Source organism: Podarcis filfolensis (assembly GCF_964270895.1).
Source record: "Podarcis filfolensis genome assembly, chromosome: 8".
Lineage (NCBI taxonomy): Eukaryota > Metazoa > Chordata > Lepidosauria > Squamata > Lacertidae > Podarcis > Podarcis filfolensis.
In genome coordinates this window covers 57,703,239-57,721,401 of record NC_139611.1, presented here as the reverse complement: position 1 = coordinate 57,721,401, position 18,163 = coordinate 57,703,239, and the positions used below count along the sequence as shown (strand labels likewise).

The 18,163-nt window shown below is 47.6% G+C and overlaps 1 protein-coding gene across 25 annotated transcripts in view; it reads right to left on the bottom strand.

Annotated features, from left to right (window-relative positions):
* The window catches only part of MACF1 (microtubule actin crosslinking factor 1), a 293,076-nt gene that overhangs the window by 16,373 nt on the left and 258,540 nt on the right, over positions 1-18,163 (bottom strand). For 23 of the 25 annotated variants that reach the window (XR_014551046.1, XR_014551047.1, XM_083625102.1 and 20 more), the window contains 20 exons: positions 15,265-15,496; positions 14,884-15,110; positions 14,353-14,475; positions 13,560-13,661; positions 12,348-12,449; positions 12,058-12,231; positions 11,383-11,538; positions 10,024-10,221; positions 8,976-9,104; positions 7,824-7,997; positions 6,950-7,105; positions 5,286-5,492; positions 4,916-5,035; positions 4,640-4,809; positions 3,931-4,090; positions 3,435-3,629; positions 3,042-3,170; positions 2,806-2,949; positions 1,895-2,083; positions 600-717 (listed from right to left, as the gene is read on the bottom strand). Coding sequence is in view for 21 of the 25 variants with exons in the window: in XM_083625102.1 (XP_083481228.1) it covers positions 600-717; positions 1,895-2,083; positions 2,806-2,949; positions 3,042-3,170; positions 3,435-3,629; positions 3,931-4,090; positions 4,640-4,809; positions 4,916-5,035; positions 5,286-5,492; positions 6,950-7,105; positions 7,824-7,997; positions 8,976-9,104; positions 10,024-10,221; positions 11,383-11,538; positions 12,058-12,231; positions 12,348-12,449; positions 13,560-13,661; positions 14,353-14,475; positions 14,884-15,110; positions 15,265-15,496 (3,205 nt within the window). In the remaining 4 variants the exon portion in view is untranslated. Of the gene's footprint in view, positions 1-599; positions 718-1,894; positions 2,084-2,805; positions 2,950-3,041; positions 3,171-3,434; positions 3,630-3,930; positions 4,091-4,639; positions 4,810-4,915; positions 5,036-5,285; positions 5,493-6,949; positions 7,106-7,823; positions 7,998-8,975; positions 9,105-10,023; positions 10,222-11,382; positions 11,539-12,057; positions 12,232-12,347; positions 12,450-13,559; positions 13,662-14,352; positions 14,476-14,883; positions 15,111-15,264; positions 15,497-18,163 lie in introns of those variants that run through there. The other 2 variants (XR_014551048.1, XR_014551049.1) reach the window with 1 other exon arrangement.

Here is an 18,163-nt window from a genome sequence, read left to right as displayed (position 1 = left end):
AAGATCATATCAACTCACAGGAACCCTGCAGTCTGCATGGGGCGTTTGAAGGCAGGGACAGGTAGCAGGTTTCCTGACAAGGGCTGTGTTTCCTTGGGGGCCACATGCTGACTGTGGGCAGGGCTAAAGCCAGCGGTAGGCGGAGCCACCTCTCTTTCTCTCAACCCCTCCCCACCCCCCGCTGCTCTCTCACGCCTCTTCCCCTCTCTTCCCACCCTGCCCAGCAGGCTGCTGGGACAGACTCCTGAGGCCTGAAATGATTGCTTGCCAAGGACTTATGAAAGGCTGCCCCTCCTGGTCCAAGGAGGTGCAGAAAGTCACCCCAAGCTTGCATCTGAGCCAAGGCACATCAGAGCTACAGCCCAGACTTTTGTTTTAAAGACTGGCCTCAGCCATGGAATATGTAGCAGTAGCATCAGTAATTATCATAATAAAAGTAATAATCATAATGCCGATGATGATGGGAGTGTTCCTGAGCACATATACAGTACTTATATCTTGATCAAGGCCCAGTTCAAGATGCTTTTTATTAGTGTTTAAAGCCCTAAATGAATTAGGCCCCAAATATTTAAAATTTGCCCAAAGGGTTGCCAACATACTATTGCTTCGGGATTTCTCAATGAAAGGTCCATGAGCCGGCTCCGTGGCTTTCCTCTTGTATGTTTTTGTGACGCGATCCACATCTGGCTGCTTTCGGGTCATTACTTCCATAAAGGACTGGAAAAAGCAGTAGGAAGGATGATTAGAGGTAGAAGAAGAGTGCAGCATTTTGTTACTATGCAACTAAATGTTGTCCTTTTGCTAATGTAAGCAGTCCTATCCCCAAACAACTCAAAGCACCTTTGACTGATTAATACCTGATACCCTTTTAAATGTGTTGTGGGAGGGGGGATTATTGGTTTGTTTTTGCTCTTATTTTTGTTATGCAGTTTGTGTTTTTTATATTGTATTTTCTATTTTATTGTATCTTTATGTTGTGAATTGCCCTAAGATCTACAGATGAAAGGCCATACACAAGTACATGATACATAAATATTTATCACATTTATATCATTTCCTATTTAACCCTACAACAACCCTGTGAGGTAGGTTAGGCTACCCGAGTGGGGATTTGAACCATCGTCTCCCAGCCCCTAGCCCAAACACTCTAACCACTACACCAGACTGGCTCTTGTTCTTATTCAGTCTCCTCTTTAGATAGTAACATTTCACCAGCCGTTGCCCATGTACCTTCAAGATATCTTTGCCACCATAGGGGTTAGGAACTTAGTACTTCACTCTCAAAATTAAGCACCAAATTCTCAGGAACCCAAATCTTGCATCTAATGCCACATTGTTTTTTCTTGCATGGCACTGCTAAATCAGTCTTCCCTCCAGGTGTTTTGGACTGCATCTCCCATCAACCCCAGCCAACGTGGCCGTTTTGAACTACAACTCTCATCAGCCTCAACCAGCACAGCTGCTGGGAGTCCAAAACATCTGCAGCAGCAGGTTAGGGAAAGCTCCTCTGCGCCAAGGCTGGGGCTGATGGGAGCTGTAGTCTGAAGGGCTGGGCATCAGGTTCAGAAAGCCTGTGCTAGATATATATATAGCCCATTAGGTGTCAAAAGAAAAGAGGGTGAGCCAGAATTGGGGGTGGGGGCACCAGCCAGAGTGCCTCTAAGCAGTAGGAGCTGAGGGGGATGACAATGACCCTCCATTCTGATCTAAGCTTACAGGCACATGGAGTCCTACTCCATTGCAAAACCAAAGCAGTGCAAGCTCACACACAGCTAGGAAGAATGAAGTCAGGCGCTTTGTTTCACTTTAAAGCCACCGTGAACAACTTTCTCAAACACACAGCATGCTCTTTTCTGGAAGGTGGCAAAGAGGGAGCCAACCAGGGCAGGGTTACCTGGTGCTCTGCAATGAGGGCTTTGACCTGGTCAATGTTCTGCGGCATTGGCTCTTGGTCCCTCTGAATCAGCGTTGTCTCAGCCCACTGAATCCATGCCAGGAGCTCCTCCAGCAGCTCTGCATTGGCCACCAGCTCCGAGAGGGCTGCTTCAAGCCGCTGCTGGTGTTGCTTTGCCCATGTGAGAACCTGGCAGAGGAGAAAAGCAGAAAGGGTAGTTAGCAGCAAATGAGAGGTATCTCTGCAGGGAGAGAAGGCAGCGGAATGGAGTGGTATGCCTTTCCGGGTTACTCGCATGCCCCTTCCCTTGCCTAAGCATCTTCTTCACTTTTGCATTCCCCTCCTCTAGCTCACCTGGATCTTGTGTTTTACCCTGCAAGCTCTACAACCTACTAACACTACAAACTTAGGGCACCAAGAGCGAACTAGTACTAATGGTGCCAATGATAAAATAGGGTAGAATCTAGATTAAGGGAGAAGACTTAAAATGTTTTAAGCTGAAGATGGAGGGAGAAAAAATATTAAGGGTATGCTGCGTGTTCTTACGTGATTATATTATGTTTATTCACAAGCTACTCCAAAAAGGTTCATTCAAAAAGTGGAGTAATTTTTTCCCATTTAAATAAAGAAAAAGCTCTTGCTTGTTCCAAAAATAAAATCAAAACAAAAGCACCTCTACCTAAGCATTTTAGGAACTGCAGTAAATTTCTACATTCTGCAGCTGGCTCCTCTCATCTCAGTAGCCAGCACTGTCATGAACCTTCTATGATGTCACAGCAGCTGAAGCAAGGTGGGAAGGGGATTCAAAATGCATTATTATTCTTATACAGTCATAGAATTATTAAGTCTCTCAGCTCCATTCCTGCTGGCTGCAGCTGCTGAGAGGCAGAGCAAAGGCCTCTGTGACTCACTTCTTCAAACCGAGCTCGGATGATGGTGATCCAGTGCTTGATGGTGGTGATGCAGTCTGGGTGGCAAACAGCCAAGATGACCTCCCCCATCCCCACAGCGGAGTTCACATCCAGCCTTTTCTCTTCGACTTTCTTCATAAACTCCTGCAGCAAAGGTTAAAGGTACAACAGCTCAGACTGGCTGCCTGGCAATCCCCTCAGGCTCCCGCCTTTCCCTCTTCTGAACAGCTACCCACCTTGTGGACATCGATGAGTGACTGCAGCGCTTCTGCGTCGTCGGGCAAAGCTCCCCGGAAGCGGAGGGTCTGCTCAGCTTCAGAGAGCCACTCCAGCAGAAGATGGACAGCAGTCCGAAACTCTTCTGCCTAGAAAGGAGAAACAGCACCAGTGAACCCTTCCCCGTGGAGCAAAGGCCTTTTGAGTTGCCATACAGCAGGGATGGGAAACTCTTCTCAGCCTAAGGGCCACTTTCCTTCACAGGGAACTTTCTGGGGTAGGGGGACACACACGTGGTGGGCGGGGCCAGAGGCAAAAGGGGTGGAGCAATAGATACAACAGAGTCACAGGGCTGGTATGGACCAAAGAGATGTGAAAGTTGCAGATGATGCCACCCTGCTCCCGTCTCTTACCTGCTTCAGGGCTTCCTCCAACCGAGTTTGCTTCAGGACAGACATCTTGCAGACGGTGTCCCAGCGGTTGCTTAGCTCTTGCAGCTGCACTTTCACCCATGTTGTGTCATCACGGCTGTTTTCAATAAGTTCCCGGCCTGAGCGCTTGAGAACCGTGACAGTGCCTGTTCGCTTACCAAGCTCCTTCTGGAAGACCTATCAAGGGGAACAGAGCATAGTTGCACTCTCTTTCTCCTAGCTCTCCACCCCATCCCATTTTTTAATTACGTTCCGAATGATGTTTTAAACATTTTCATGTGTTATTGTATTATATTTGTATTCTTTTATGTTAGCTGCCTTGGGCTCCCTTTGGGATGAAGGGTGAGATGTAAAACTTAGAAACTCAAGTACATTTTCACAGGGACTCCAGTTCACTGCCTTAGTCCATAACACATTGAGGCTTACACAGCGTGAAGTGGCTTCCAAATGGATGGCTCTGTCCCCCAGCAGCTGTTACCTTGTGAGCATCCATTAAGTTCATGACCAGGTCCAGGTCCCCATGGACAGGCAGGTCTTCGGCCAGCTGGGGCTCCACCTTGTACAGCCAGTCAACCAGGGCTTGCAATGCATCCATGAACTGGCCAGAGAACAGAAGGGCCTCTTCCAGTTTGTGCTGCCTGTAAAAATAAAAAATGCAGGGGTAAGTGGGTGTTTCCCCTCAACTGGCCACCTCCTTGGGCACCATAATAAATGTGGCTTAATCAGAGCCTTAGGCACACCTTTAAAAAATTGGTGTGTTAAGGTGTTTTATTTATTAAAACAAATTACATGGCGTTGCATTTAAAAATCATAAAGCAGTGTACAGCACAATGTAAAAATTACAATAAAACCAAGAACTACACAATGATAATAATAAAGAGGGGAAAAATCCAAAGCAAACAGTTTAAGAACAGACTAGTGTGGATTACCAGCAAGGGCCTGGGAGAATCCAGATGCATCCAGAGCAAATCCAGCAGGAACCTAGCTAAGGCCCCTGCACTGCTCTGATTGGATGTGCAGTCAATATACAAACTGGTCAAATATTGGTCTTGATGCTGATAAATGCCCCTCACACCCTATCCAAATAGGTGACTTAAAGCTGGCTTCTAACACCCCCTTGTAGGACCTGCAGGCACCTCAACTTACTACAGGATGTTACCTGTTAGGAAGCCCTTTCAGGCACTCACCTTTCCACCGATTTGCCACAGACAGTGTCCCACTTGTCACGGACTTCCCCAAGGAGATGGTCCAGGCTCTGGTTGTCATCTGGGAACTGAGCTTTTTCTTTCAGGGCCCTTCCTGTCCGGATCGTGGTGTCATAAACAGGCTGCTTGCCACCCAGGGTTTTTTGGAACTCCTGATTTTCCCAAGTAAACCCACCCAAAACATAGATTAAGAATGAGGCCAGTGACTACAGATAATTTCACAAGAAGCAAAGGAACTGTTTCACATGCAATTCTAACCTTGTGCTTAGAGAGCTGCAGTTTGATCTTGTCGGGATCATTTGAAATTTCAAGCTCAGAATCCAGGAGATTTTCTGCATCTTCTAACCAGTCAACCAGCTTCTTCCAAGCTTCATGGAACTATGAAGATTAATTTTTTCCATTTAATTTATTATTAGAATTCAAATGCCTCTCGAGCTCCACTACTCACTGCCAATTTTCATCTACCCCCCACCCCCTAACACCTGACCCACATCTCATACTTTTGCAAACAGTGCCTAATACGCCACTGGCCCTCAATGAGCCCAAGAGGAACAGAAATATTTTGCAGCTCTGAGCTGATGCCCTTTGTGCCTCCCTGGCTTCTAGCCTACAAAGGATTGTTCCTCACCTGCTTTGCCCGCTTCCTGGCATCGTCCAGAGCCCGCCCTCTTTCCACTGACCGCTGGACGACCTTCTCCCAGCGTGACTGGACACTGACCAGGAGGTTCTTGATCAAGACCACATCCTGCTTCTGGCTGAGAAACTTCAGCTGGTTTCCACTTTGGTCTAGGCCAATTATCTGGTCCCGGTGGGCGTTCACTTCATTGGCAAACACCTGACAAGGAAAAAATGAAGGCTGCTCTCCTGGGTCTCTTAGGCACCACATAATGCAGGGAAGGCCATTTGGGATGGAGGTTTTGTTCCAAGGTGAGATGGCACAAAGCTCAACTGTAGTCACTATGGCTGGCAAGGGAGTCCCAAGACTAGGCTGGGGCCTGCCATGCCCACAGATTGACTGGGTAGCCATGAGTGAGCCACATACACACACAGCCTCCAGTTCCCTACCTGCAACAAATGAATAATCTGACCCATCTCACAAGCCCCATCACTTGTTTTAGGGAACTAGTAGAAGGCTGGGGTTGTAGTCAACTAACTTTTACTCAAACTAGACCCCATTGAAATTAATGGCCTTGACTAACTTAGGCCCACTAGTTTCGATAGGTGTACTCTGCCTAAAAGTTAGTAGAATACAACTGATAGTTATTTTTTATTAACTGATTTTAAGTCACATTTTTAATATCACAGAGTATTAATTTGTTAATGCTTCATACTTTATGATTGTGTGTGTACACGTACACGTACACGTACACACGTACACGTACACACACACACACACGGCTGTGCTACTGCTCACTTCACTCACCTCCACTTGCCAATGCCTCCTTGCTTTAGACATTCTCCCAACCCTCCTATTCATACTGCCTGCCTCACACCAAAGTTGCTGTTGCAACCTCAGAGGAAGAGACAAAGAAGAGAGCAGTGGTGGGTGGCAGCTGAGTGGGGTGGTTGCTGGGGAGCTGCCCTGCCTTGCCCATTTCTAGGCAGCTCTCCTAGGGTGCCCACCTGCCTCTGTTTCTCTCTTTCCTCTGTTGGTGCTGAAATGGCATCAATGGTGTTAGGCAAGCCGCAGCAAAAGAGCAGGAGTTTTGGGGGAGCTACCCCAACCTGTCCTGACAGTTCCTCCACGACTTAGCTGGACCATAGACCTTCCCTCTTCTGCTTCCCTTCTTCTCAACCACCAATGGCCAGCAGCTCTCAGAAATCTGTCGTCACGCTGTAGTTCACAGTGCCACCTACTGGCAGCCAAGCAAACTGCAGCATGGTGACAGCCTTTCCTCTTTATTATATGTTAATATCTATCTATCTTGCAGTTTCAAAAACTTGGTTATTTGAAAACACCTATGATGGAATATTTCCCTGGTTTAATTTTAAAGTCTTTTCTTATTTGGCTGCTATACCTAGACATTGTTTATTGTTGTTCTTGTGGAAGTGCGTATTGTCTATTCTTGCTGGGGATAGAAGATACTATCTAGCTCTTATTTTATTTCTCAAGTTTCGAGCACTTGTGAATATGATACAATTATAGAACCTTAATTGAGTTCTCTCAATACTCCACAGCTATTTTAAATAATTAAGATTTTCTCTACCTTTTGGCAGCTTCACTATTCAAGTCAGATATCTCCCCCCACCCTCCTTGAATGCACACATGCACACCCAGGTGGGCATCATTACCTTGTGATCTTCTATCTGTGAGAGCACTGTGTTGAACATGAGGCTGGGTGGAGGAGCAACATTCAAGCTCTGCTCTGCAAGGGTGAGCCAGTTGATGAAATCTTGCAGGGAATTTTGGAACTCGGTTGCCAAGCTGAGGGCCTCTTCCAACTTGGACTGAGTTTTAAAAGAAGGGGGAGAAAAAGCAGCAGAATGAGCACAAAAGGCAGAAAGAAAGGAGCACCAGCCAAAGTTCACAAATGCTGGCTTCTGAGACAAAGACCACAACTGTGTAATAAATGAGAGACTCCTTCTAGGCTGGACCTTCTCAGTCCAACCGATGAACGTGACTTGCATATTAACAGGTCACATTTCAAATGCTGATAACTCTTCCCCTTCATCCAAGCCATTCTGGAGCCAGGTTCTCTTCCAACAAAAAGCATCAGAACAAGAAGAGACCACCTACTGGGGGGGGGGGCAGCCAATGTGGTGCCCTCTGGATGCTGCTGCACCACAGTGTCCATCATCCTTGACTATGGACCATACTGGCTGGGGCTCATGGGGGCTGGGAGCCCGAGAACAGCTGGAAGGCACCACATTAGCTTCCCCTGCTCTATTGGACCATCACAACTTACCAATAATGGAATTGTGAAACAGCTGGATTAAAACCAAAGCAAGGTTCTCACTCCACTCCCTTTTCAAACACACACCTCTTTAATACCACCTCAAGTCCCAAGAGTTCCTCTGTATGAAGCTCCACATGTGCAGAGCCTCGCTTTCCTGCACAAGCTAGGGAATGTGTGGCACTCACACAAGAGTCCCCTGCTCTGCACCATGCAAATGTGAGTACAGTGATTTGGTGATTGGTATACCCGCACCCCTCCTAGCACATTACCTTTCTCTCCTCCATCTTCATACTGACGAGGCCCCACTTCTGCTCCAAGAGAGCCACACTTTGCTCTGTCTTTGATCCAGACCCAGAATCATCGCGGCTCAGGAGCATCAGCCTCCCTTTAGCCAGGAGCTGGCTGTAGACCTCCTCGTTGGCTTTGAACTGGGCATAGAGCTCCTGCACAACACAGAGGCATCGTAAACAAGGGGTGCTTTGCAGGACAAATTTTCCTGACATGGGGGTTCACATGGTATAGGTAAAGGTAAAGGTACCCCTGCCCGTACGGGCCAGTCTTGACAGACTCTAGGGTTGTGCGCTCATCTCACTCTAGAGGCCGGGAGCCAGCGCTGTCTGCAGACACTTCCGGGTCACGTGGCCAGCGTGATGAAGCTGCTCTGGCAAACCGGCACCAGAGCAGCACACGGAAACGCCGTTTACCTTCCCGCTATAAAGCGGTACCTATTTATCTACTTGCACTTAAGAGTGCTTTCGAACTGCTAGGTGGGCAGGAGCTGGGACGGAACGATGGGAGCTCACCCCGCCACGGGGATTCGAACCGCCGACCATGCAATCGGCAAGTCCTAGGCGCTGAGGTTTTACTCACAGTGCCACCCACGTCACATGGTATAGGCAAGACCTAATAGCACAGTTGTGTGTGAAGATTGCTTCTGCTGTTTGCCAGGTGCACTTGGCTCTGGGGGTTGTCTGCCAATTCCAGCTTCTCAGGGCCAACGCTTCATGTTACTCTAAGCATGTGGTGTGCAGCTATGCCTACAAAAATCACCCTTCCCGCTTGTGGCTTCCAAACTTAGGGGGAAGGTTCCCACTGGTGAATAATCTTTACACCTGACTGTGCACACATTTTTTTCTGTGACATCCTTACATGTAAAAACTTCACATTTGTGGTGGTCCAGGTTTGCTGATGCCAGCTGATAGCTGAGTGACTGCAATAACATGGAATATCCACGAGTACCTTAGGTAGATACAGCTGTGCACTGTAAGCTGGAATGTAGCTAACCAGGCCTTCCCCTATTCCTTTTTCTCTGGTGCTTTCCCTTTTAGGTATTTCACGTCCCACCTGTGATGCACATTATCCTTCCCTCCCATATTAAGGGGCCATTCATTCCAGGCATCAGTTCGGCCATCACAACTCACCATGTGGGCATTCAGTTGCTCTCGAGCAGTCTCCGGCAGCCCACCTGTCGGTTTCGAGGCAGACAGCTGGTTCTCCATCCTTGTGAGCCAGAGGAGGAAGTCTTCAATTTCACCATGGAAACCTTGAGCCTGCAAGGGAACACAAAGCACATGCTGAACTGAAGGGCACAAGCAATTCACTCTTACGGCTTTGGAAACCTCAGCGGGAGGTACCAGGATTTTTAAAACCAAAAGTACAGAAATACATTTTGAGGTAGTGACATTAAAAAAGCAAAACCAAAGTGCCAAGCATAAGCTTAGGTTCAAATCCCAGCCTATTTCTAGCCATCCTCTTCTAGCCTAGCTCCCAGAAGTAAGAGAAGCTTTCCCAAAAAGACTCTGGCTCAAAGAACGAATCATCTCCAAAGTGAGGAAGTGGCTGAGAAAGACTCATCTGTACACCCAAACAAGTCCAGCCACAGAGCAAGTCTTGGTGGACAATCATCTGAACACACAAAGGGATAAATAAATAACCAGGAGGAGGGGCAGCACAAACAAGACCCACCCCCCAAATCCCCTCCCCCCAAGGGCACCAGCTGCTCTTCACAACTCCTTTCACTTGTATATTTAACAAGAGAGTTATATCCCATCCTTCATCCCCCCCAAATAGCTAGAATGGTTTACAAAAAACAAAATAATATAAAAACATAATGTCAACTTGTGCACTGAAGATTCAGTTATTCTTATAGGGAGAATTCAATTTGTGATAAGGTCTGAATTGCTTTGTTTTTTTAAGAATTGGTAATTAACTTGCTTAGAAACCCCCTGCAATTGGAAGCCTTCCTTTTTGTCGGGAGACACACAGTCCAAGAAACCCTACAGACCTTGGTGCTCATTGCGAGACGTGCCCCCACCTTCCCCACTCCCATCTCAACCGTATGTGTGTTCAGGTGCATGCCTGAATGTGGCTCCTTTGAAATGTTGGGCGAGGAATGCAAGGAACGAGAGGGCTCTGAAGAGCACCCACTGCCCGCCTAACTAGGGAGGCCAGACTCTCTTCCCAGCTGACCTGCTGAAGGGTCATCTGCAGCTGCTGCTCTCGCTCCTCTGTCTTCTGCAGCACTGACTCCCAGCATGAATTCATTGTCTCCAGGCGGTTCCGGAGACTGCTGGCATCATCCCCTGCGCTGGATTCCAAGAGCTCATTGCCAGCCTTGTTCACTGTCTCCACTGTGGACTGATGGGCCAGCACATCATTCTTCAGCACCTAGTGTGGTGTTGCAGGTAGAGAAGAGAAAATGCTTTAGGACCCTTGCAAGCCTCTGTGGCACTAGCAAAGGATGGTGGTGATAAATGGTGGACCCAAGTTCAGCCCCTGTCAATCAGCATGGCTGGAGTCTCCTGCATTTTGGTTTTGGTGTACAAACTCAGGAAGCAAAGCACATGAGACGAGGCTTCCTGGATATTCTCACAAAACACTCTCAGCATCAGCAGCAAGTTACTGGCAATAACTGACCAAATGTGGCCTGGCAAGCCCAAGCAAACACCCCCAGCCAGAGGAAAGGCTGTGGCTCAGTGGCAGGGCACCTGCTTTGCATGCACACAGTGCCAGGCTGGATCTCTGGTATCACAGTGCCAGGCTGGATCTGGTAGGGCTGGCAAAGACACTTTCTGACATCCTGGAGAACTGCTGCCAGTCAGGGTAGACAATGCTGAGTGAGATAAACCAATTGTCATGAGCCCCATGGAGACATCTTGGCAGAGTTGGTTGGTGTGGGATGGCAGTGTGGACCCTGATTCTGGGGAGTGGCTCAGTGGGCCAGAAAGTGGGTTGTTGGGAGAAAGACCCATCTCTCTTGGAATAACTGCTCTGAGAGCCAGCATTGTGTCCGTAAGTGGGAGCCAGGACAACAAGGGTCTACCTCACTGTAAAGCAGCTTCCAGTGTCATCCGTTGATGCTGCTCTCATAATATTCCCAGCCCTTCCCTCAAAGCATGCTTCCAATTGAGCCATAATGGCACAGCTACAGTGACAGCCCAGAAAAATGAAGATTTCTGGGGCAGGACATGGAGGAAGGGGCACTTTTGTCATCCAAAAGCTCTGCAGTGGCCCAATGGCAAAAGGACAGAAAGGTGCTGACTTAACCAGATCTTTGGCCCATGCAGCCACGCACTGCATTTAGCAGCAGCTCTCTAAGGTCTCAAGGACATTTTGTGAGCCCAGTCACTAGAGATGGGCCAGGACCTTAACCTGAGAACAGACACATTCTGCTGCCAAGCTGGACTCCTCTCACTGAAGGACAGAAACAGGGACCTCTTTGCAAAAAGCAATCTGCAAGTATTACTACTACGACAAAATTTGTATATCGTCCTTCATCCATAGATTTCACGGTGGTTCACAATATAAAACCCCTTCTCCCATACTTACATGGTGCTTAGCTAATTCCACCTCAATGACTTTTGGGTCGCCATTGATGGGCCTCTGGGCATCCAGCAGCTCTTCGGTGTGGGTCAGCCAGGCCATCAGCTCAGCCAGCGCATGTTGGAACTGGCCAAGGGCCAAGAGGGCACCTTCTAGCTTGTGCTGTTTGTAGATAAGGTGAGAAGAGGAATTTCTTTTAAGAAAACAAGGTTAGGTGTGTGTATATTTGTTTTATAGGATTTTTAAAATCCCATTTTTCTATGCACCAAGGAGGAGCGCTTAAGGTTGCAGTACTTTAAAAATAGTGCAAAGTATACCAAAAACAGGCAAATAAATAACAGGACCCAACAACAATTAAAAATAAAACAGGGAGACAGAAGGCAAGCGAAACATCAGCTTAAGCAGGAAATAAAGTGTTTCATAGATGACAAAAGACCATCAGCACAGAAGCTGCACAAATCTCTAGCCCTCCAGTTAGCAATGGGACACACAGTGGAGGGCCTGGCCAAGCCCAAGGAGGAAGCAGCAGTGGCAGCCCTCAAGGTAACCTGGTCTGAGACCCTTTGGGGCTTCAAAAGGTGATAGCCAGTCCCTTTAATTGAACCTACACCATCTTCAGATGGAGTAAGAGCTTTAAAGGCTTTACCCACACCTCAGGCCCTGGCAGTTCACCCACCATACCTGCCGATGGGCTATTTTCTCATTCAGGTTCTCCCACAGATGCTTCAGCTCCGTCAGAGGCTCCCGGATGATGTCTCGGTCTGTCTCATCCATGGCTTTTTTGAGCATGAGCCCTCCCTGGTGATTCAGTTTCTCCATCTCGATCTGCTGCTGGTAAACTTCCATTTTAAATTCCTGCCAAGAAGGAGAAAGCAGGGAGTTTCACGCTCAGGACTGTGACTGATGATTTATTTAAAGAATTTATAAACCGCCCACCTTTTGAAAATACCATAGTGCACAAAAACACGCACCTTCATCTCGTTCAGCTGCTCTTTGACGGTGTTGAGATCCGTCCCCACAGGGGGCATGTTGCAGAGTTTGATCACTGTGTTGTCCAGCCAGTCAAACATGGCCTGAAAAGGGAGCAGGCCCACAAATGAAGGGAGACCCAGCCAGCTACCACCCAGTGACACAGTGTTGTGGCCTCCTTGAAAAGAGTCAGCACCCAGTTCATAACCATTTCCCTCAGCCTCTCCTCTTTCTCACAGGCTCAACTACTCCTCTGAGATGCCTGGCTCTTAATACAAAACAACCCTGCCGGGTCAGACCAAAGATCCATGTCCAGCCTGGTATTCTGTTCCTAACAGTGGAAAGCTGACAGGCAAGGTTTGGATCATCCCCTGCTGCTTCTCCCCAGTGTCAGCCACCCTAAGGTAGACTGCCCTTATACACAGAGCCTCCATTTACAATTATTATATTAGAATCAGGCCTAAATGACATGAAGCAAGGTCTTTTCTGTAGTGGTGCCTGATTGTGAAACTCTCTCACTTCAGGTGTGCAGATTGCTACAACTTTGCTGGGATTCCACCACCAGGTTGAAACATACCTGCTCTCTCTCTGGCCTTTGGAAGAATTTAGAAATTCTGCCCAAGGTCTAAGTGCTATTCTGAGATGCTGCCATTTTTGACTAATAATTCATAACTAGTTTCAACAGCAGTTATGTGCCTATTGTTTTACTGATGTCTTCGCCAACCTGGTGCCCTCTAGATGTTTTGAACTGTAACTCCCATTAGCTCTCAACCAGTGCCGATGGGAGCTGGACGGCACCAGGTTTGCAAAGGCTGGTGTATAAGAACCTTTAATCAATAAACTAAAATGACACTGGCCCTCCCACCCTCCAAGAATCTGGTGTTCCTCCGACTACTCTGTGATGTTTATGCATTAAGCCTGGCACTACGATGAAAGATGCTCAGAATTAAGAGCCAGAATCCATTTCAGGCAGTAGCTAGAAATGATCCCTGCTTTCCTTAGGAAGCACCATGGCTCAGTGGCAGAGCAGCTGCTTTTCATGCAGAAGGTCCCTGGTTCAATCCCTGGCGGCATCTCCAGGTAGGGTTGGGAGGGCCTTCCTGCTTGAAATCCTAGAGAGCCAGTGTGGATGGACCAATGGTCTGGTAAAGCATCTCCCTTGCCTCTGCGCCTTCCCATCCCTGCGCATCACCTCCACCTCCACCCGCTGTCACCTGCAGCGTGTCCTGGTACTGCACTGCCGACTGCATGGCCTCCTCCAGCCGCTCCAGCCGCTCCTTCCAGGTTTTGTTCAGGTTCTCCCAGGCACCGTTCATCTGCAAAAGCAAGGTCATTGGGGGCTGAGCGTCTTGCCAGTGTGGGAGCCAGTTAGGCAGCACAGTGCGCAGGGTTGGATTCAGACAGGGGAGCTGCAGGCACCAAGTCCTGGTCAGCCCTGGAGATCATCGCATGTGCCTTTCTTTATTCAACTGACTCTCATGCCTGCCAAGTGGCAGCCCAGACTATTGCCTGCTTTTCAGGAATCTGTAAAGGAACCTTTGGGGGGGGAGTGCCCTGGGCTACCTGTCCCCTACCTGCTCTGATATCCCATTTGCAGCACAGGTAAGCTAAGCTGGAGAACACACTTGCTAAGTATGGGTGGTGTATTGATGCCCCCGATTCACTTTGCAGGATCCCTGCCTTCCTGGCCTTCCAATCTGACAACAAAGTGACAGCAACAGCAAAGTTCTACTGCAGACATGTCTCTTCATCAGACTGAGGAACTTTCAGCCAGTCCTCTGTGCCATAGGCTGGTTTCTACACACACTCACATGCCTCTCTCTATCCTCCATCCAGGTAAACAAGAGGCATGATCAGGGTTCAAGGACATGCCTCTAGCAAGGCAACAGCACTCAAGGAGGGTGTGACACCAGGCTGGTGAGAGGACGTGTGACTGAGGAAGGGTGTGTGACTTGGGGAGAGGTCCAACGGTCAGAGAGAAAGGCCCAGGGGCCACAATCTACCCACCTCATCTATGCTTTTCTTCACTTCTGGTTTTTCTGTCTCACCGCAGGCAAAGATCAGGTCAGTCCCAAGAATCCGGATGAACTCCAGTTCTTCATGCAAACTGTCCGTTTCCTCCTTGATTGTCTGCAGGATTAAGGTCACCACAGTGGTTGATGTTTTATTAGCAAGCACTGCTCCAAAATGGCATCTGGGTTGCCAGAGTGACTCACAACACACATTTATAAGCCATCTTGTTTATTAAATTGCGCTTCTAATCGGAGATTAAATTTCTAAAGAAAAAAGGCAGGAAGCTCAGGCAGCAGCACACATACCTTGCTATAACAATATGCAAGGCAGTTGCCAAAGCTGCTAAATGCAGAGATTTTAAAGACCGAAGAGCAGAAATCTGTTCTGCTTTTAAATAGGATTATTTGAATCATTTTCACCTTGGGAGGCTTTCTATTTATTATAGGTGAGCGTATTATTCCATGCCTTGCGCAGCAGGCCATTCCATTTGCTTACCACAGAAATGTTTGCCTTTGCCATCCTTACCTCTGCTGCTTCAACCTGCTGTTTGATGATGGATGGGTCAATCCCCGGACTCTCCAAGTCATGGACAATGTCCTGTGTGTCTCGGATGGTGGTCAGGAGGGCAGCCATGTCATACCAAAATTTCTCTGCCAGTTCCAAGACATCCAGGAATTTAATTTCACGTTCCTCGGCCCGGGCTTTGATGTCTTCCCAGAAAAACACCATTTGGTCTAATTTATCCTGGATTTCTGAAATGAAGGAAACATCACAAACCAAAATAATGAGAATCTCTTTCAGTCATGGGTGGAAATCCTTCTAATACCACAAAACGCATGGACTATAAGAATTAGCATGAGAAAAAACTGAAAGGAGTGAACATGTGACACTTCCAATCCACCTGACCTTTGGCTGCCAGGTCCTTGTCTGCACCTTGCGACCGTCCAATCAGCTCCTCCCCGCGGCGTTTCAGGGCCTCAAAGGACGGCTGCAGCTTCTCCAGCTCCATGGTGGCATTTTTGTTGTCGCCAATGCACTCTCGGATCTTCTCAACCTCAGCTGGGATCAGTGGAGGCATTCGCAGGCGGGAGGAGAGGGACTCCAGAGTCTCCAGCATGGGCTCAATCTTGTCATGGAACTGAGCAGGAAGAAGGAGGAGGCTTAGCAAGGGCACGACTGAGAGGCTGCAATGAACAGCCCACAGGAATCTACAAGCCCTTCAAAAAGTAGCAGCAGAAGCAGCGCCTGTTGCAATCAGCACAGGCTTCTAGCCCAACACTCTTATGTATGGTTAGATGCATAGTTTATCTGCTGTGTTGCTATTATTATTTTTTAATTTTTTTACTGAATGTTATGGTTTTGATAGACATGCCCGTAACCCACCCTGTGATCTGCAGGTAAAGGGATGTACAGAAATTGACTGAATAGGTAAATAAATGCATGTCAATTTCATCCCAGAGGTGGCTTCCTGTTTCCCCTCCCACCACAAAAGGTTGCTGTCATGCCCCTCACTGAACAAAAGCAACATCTATATAGGTTTAAGGGTTTGGTCCATAAGGCAATTTTAAACTTTATTTGTGTGGGTGTGATTTTTGATGGCAGATGGATTCCTGGTTTGGTTTCATAATCCAGAAAGCTTTCAGAATAAAGGCTTCCCCTGGAAGGAATCTGTCTGGATACTGGAATACCACCCACTCCCAAAAATGACATGCACAGGGATCTTAAGATTTGAGTCACCTTACTCAGCCCTAACTGAAGTTGTTTTTACAGAAACCACTCTGAGCAAAAAGATGGGGAATCCTCTGACATCACAATCCAACTGGCACAATCCTGCACAGCTTCAAGAGCCTTCTCCATTCATGGTGACTGAAGTGGTGATGAGTGAAAGCCAAGCGATTCCCAAAGTAAATGCCATCTCAGACTCAGCAGGTGCTCCCGAGATAAGCCACTATACCCTCAAGCTGCACCCCCTCTCCATCCAGCAACACGGGCATAAAACTGGCCTGCCTCACAAGGCTGTTGTAATTTAGAGATAATGTATGCAGAATGCTCTGAACCCTTCAAAGAAGTGCTAAGAGTCACCCTAATCAGATGCATGAAATACCAGTGTGCATACATAGAACAACCTCCCCCAACCTGGTGCCCTCTAGTGCAACTCCTACCAGCTCCAGCCAGCACAACCTCCTCATTCCATGTCACAAACTGTTTTTGACATTCCCCACGGTTGCAAAAGCAGCTAGTCATGGGGCATGGCTGAGAAGCTGCTGTCTGAGAACCAGGAGTGAATCACACAGTCCTTTGGATCCTGTCCATTAGCTGCATCATTCCCTCTTCAAAAACAGCTCCTCAAAGAGCAATCCATAATTAGCTTAGATGAATTTGCAGCGATGGGCATGTTGTGGGGGTGCTCCTCCTGAGAACACACATAGGGAGAGGGAGGGAGGGAGGGAGGTCCAACTACAGAGCTACAGGGATTCTGCTTCAACCGAACAGCAGCTGAAAGGCATAAGGCCAAGAGCAAACCTTTGTCAGTTGCCACCCCTTCTGAAGCTTAATGCTTTCCTACCCCACTGGCTTTTCTGCCTGGATCAAAGTCTGCAAAAAGACTTCCAAAGAGGGGGGAGTCCACTCCTAATTGAGCCAACTGTTTAACTTTTTGATGTACTTTGAAAAAAATTCACACCAAGGAATTTAAATACTGTTGCACCTGGGAGGTTTTTAAGCTTTACAAAATAAGGGAGGGTGTTTTGTGCTTCAAAAACCCAACCGTACTTCCAGACGACAATAGATACATGCAAAAAACCACTTTGCAAAGAAGGGGAGCGAAATTGCTAGCCAATGAAGACACCATCGTTTCTGGTAAGTCAGAGGGGAGAAGGATTGCAATGTGATGAAGAGGAGGGATTCTTACCTCTCCAATCTGTCATGGTGTGGTGCAGTCAACACAACAATGAAATGTGAAGAGCACGCAGGGAAGACGGGAACAGGCACCGAAACACACAACAGGGAACAAAATCCACAATGGGAGGGGAGATGAGACGGGAAATGGAGGAGGAGGAGGAGGAGGAGGAAAAACAACTCAGAGTTAATATATGAGCAAAAACCGGAACGTGGGGGGAAATAAAAATGTATTGTTTTATTCAATATATTAAACAGATGAAACACAGAACAAAACCTAGGCTAGGGTACCATAGATTAACAATGGTTAAAGTTTTACTAGCTAACTTCCAAATAGCATGCAAGACAATTGCATGGGGTAGGGGAGAGTCTGAAATGAGGTGATAAGAACAATCTGTATGATTCCTGGCTTAAGCTCAAAATCACATGACACAGAAAAGGAAATTAGCAACAGCAAAGGGATTTGTGCCTAACAAAAATCCTTTGCCAAACTTAAATGTAGTTTCCCCTTGCACTGATCTCATCCCCACCCACCACTGCTCTGGTCAGGTGAGAAAACGGGTTCACTCCCCTAAGCAAAGGAACTCATTGCCTCCTATGTCATGGGCCAACCCAGCCCTTGCCCAGCAGTTATTTGCTTCAGCAAAGGACCTAAAGAAAAATTTTGTCCAAGGCTATTAGCGGAGTTGGGGAAGGCGGAGGGTTGTTGAGGATCCTGGAACAGGAGGAAGAAGTTGTGATTCTGTGATCTAGTTGAGATTCCTGCATTGCAGGGGGTTGGACTAGATGACCATCAGAGTTCCTTCCATTTCTATGATTCAACAACCCCTGCCAGTCAGTGTAGACAATACTGAGCTGGCTTGACTAAGGCAGCTTCTTATGTCGGGTTGAGAAGTTGGTAAGTCTA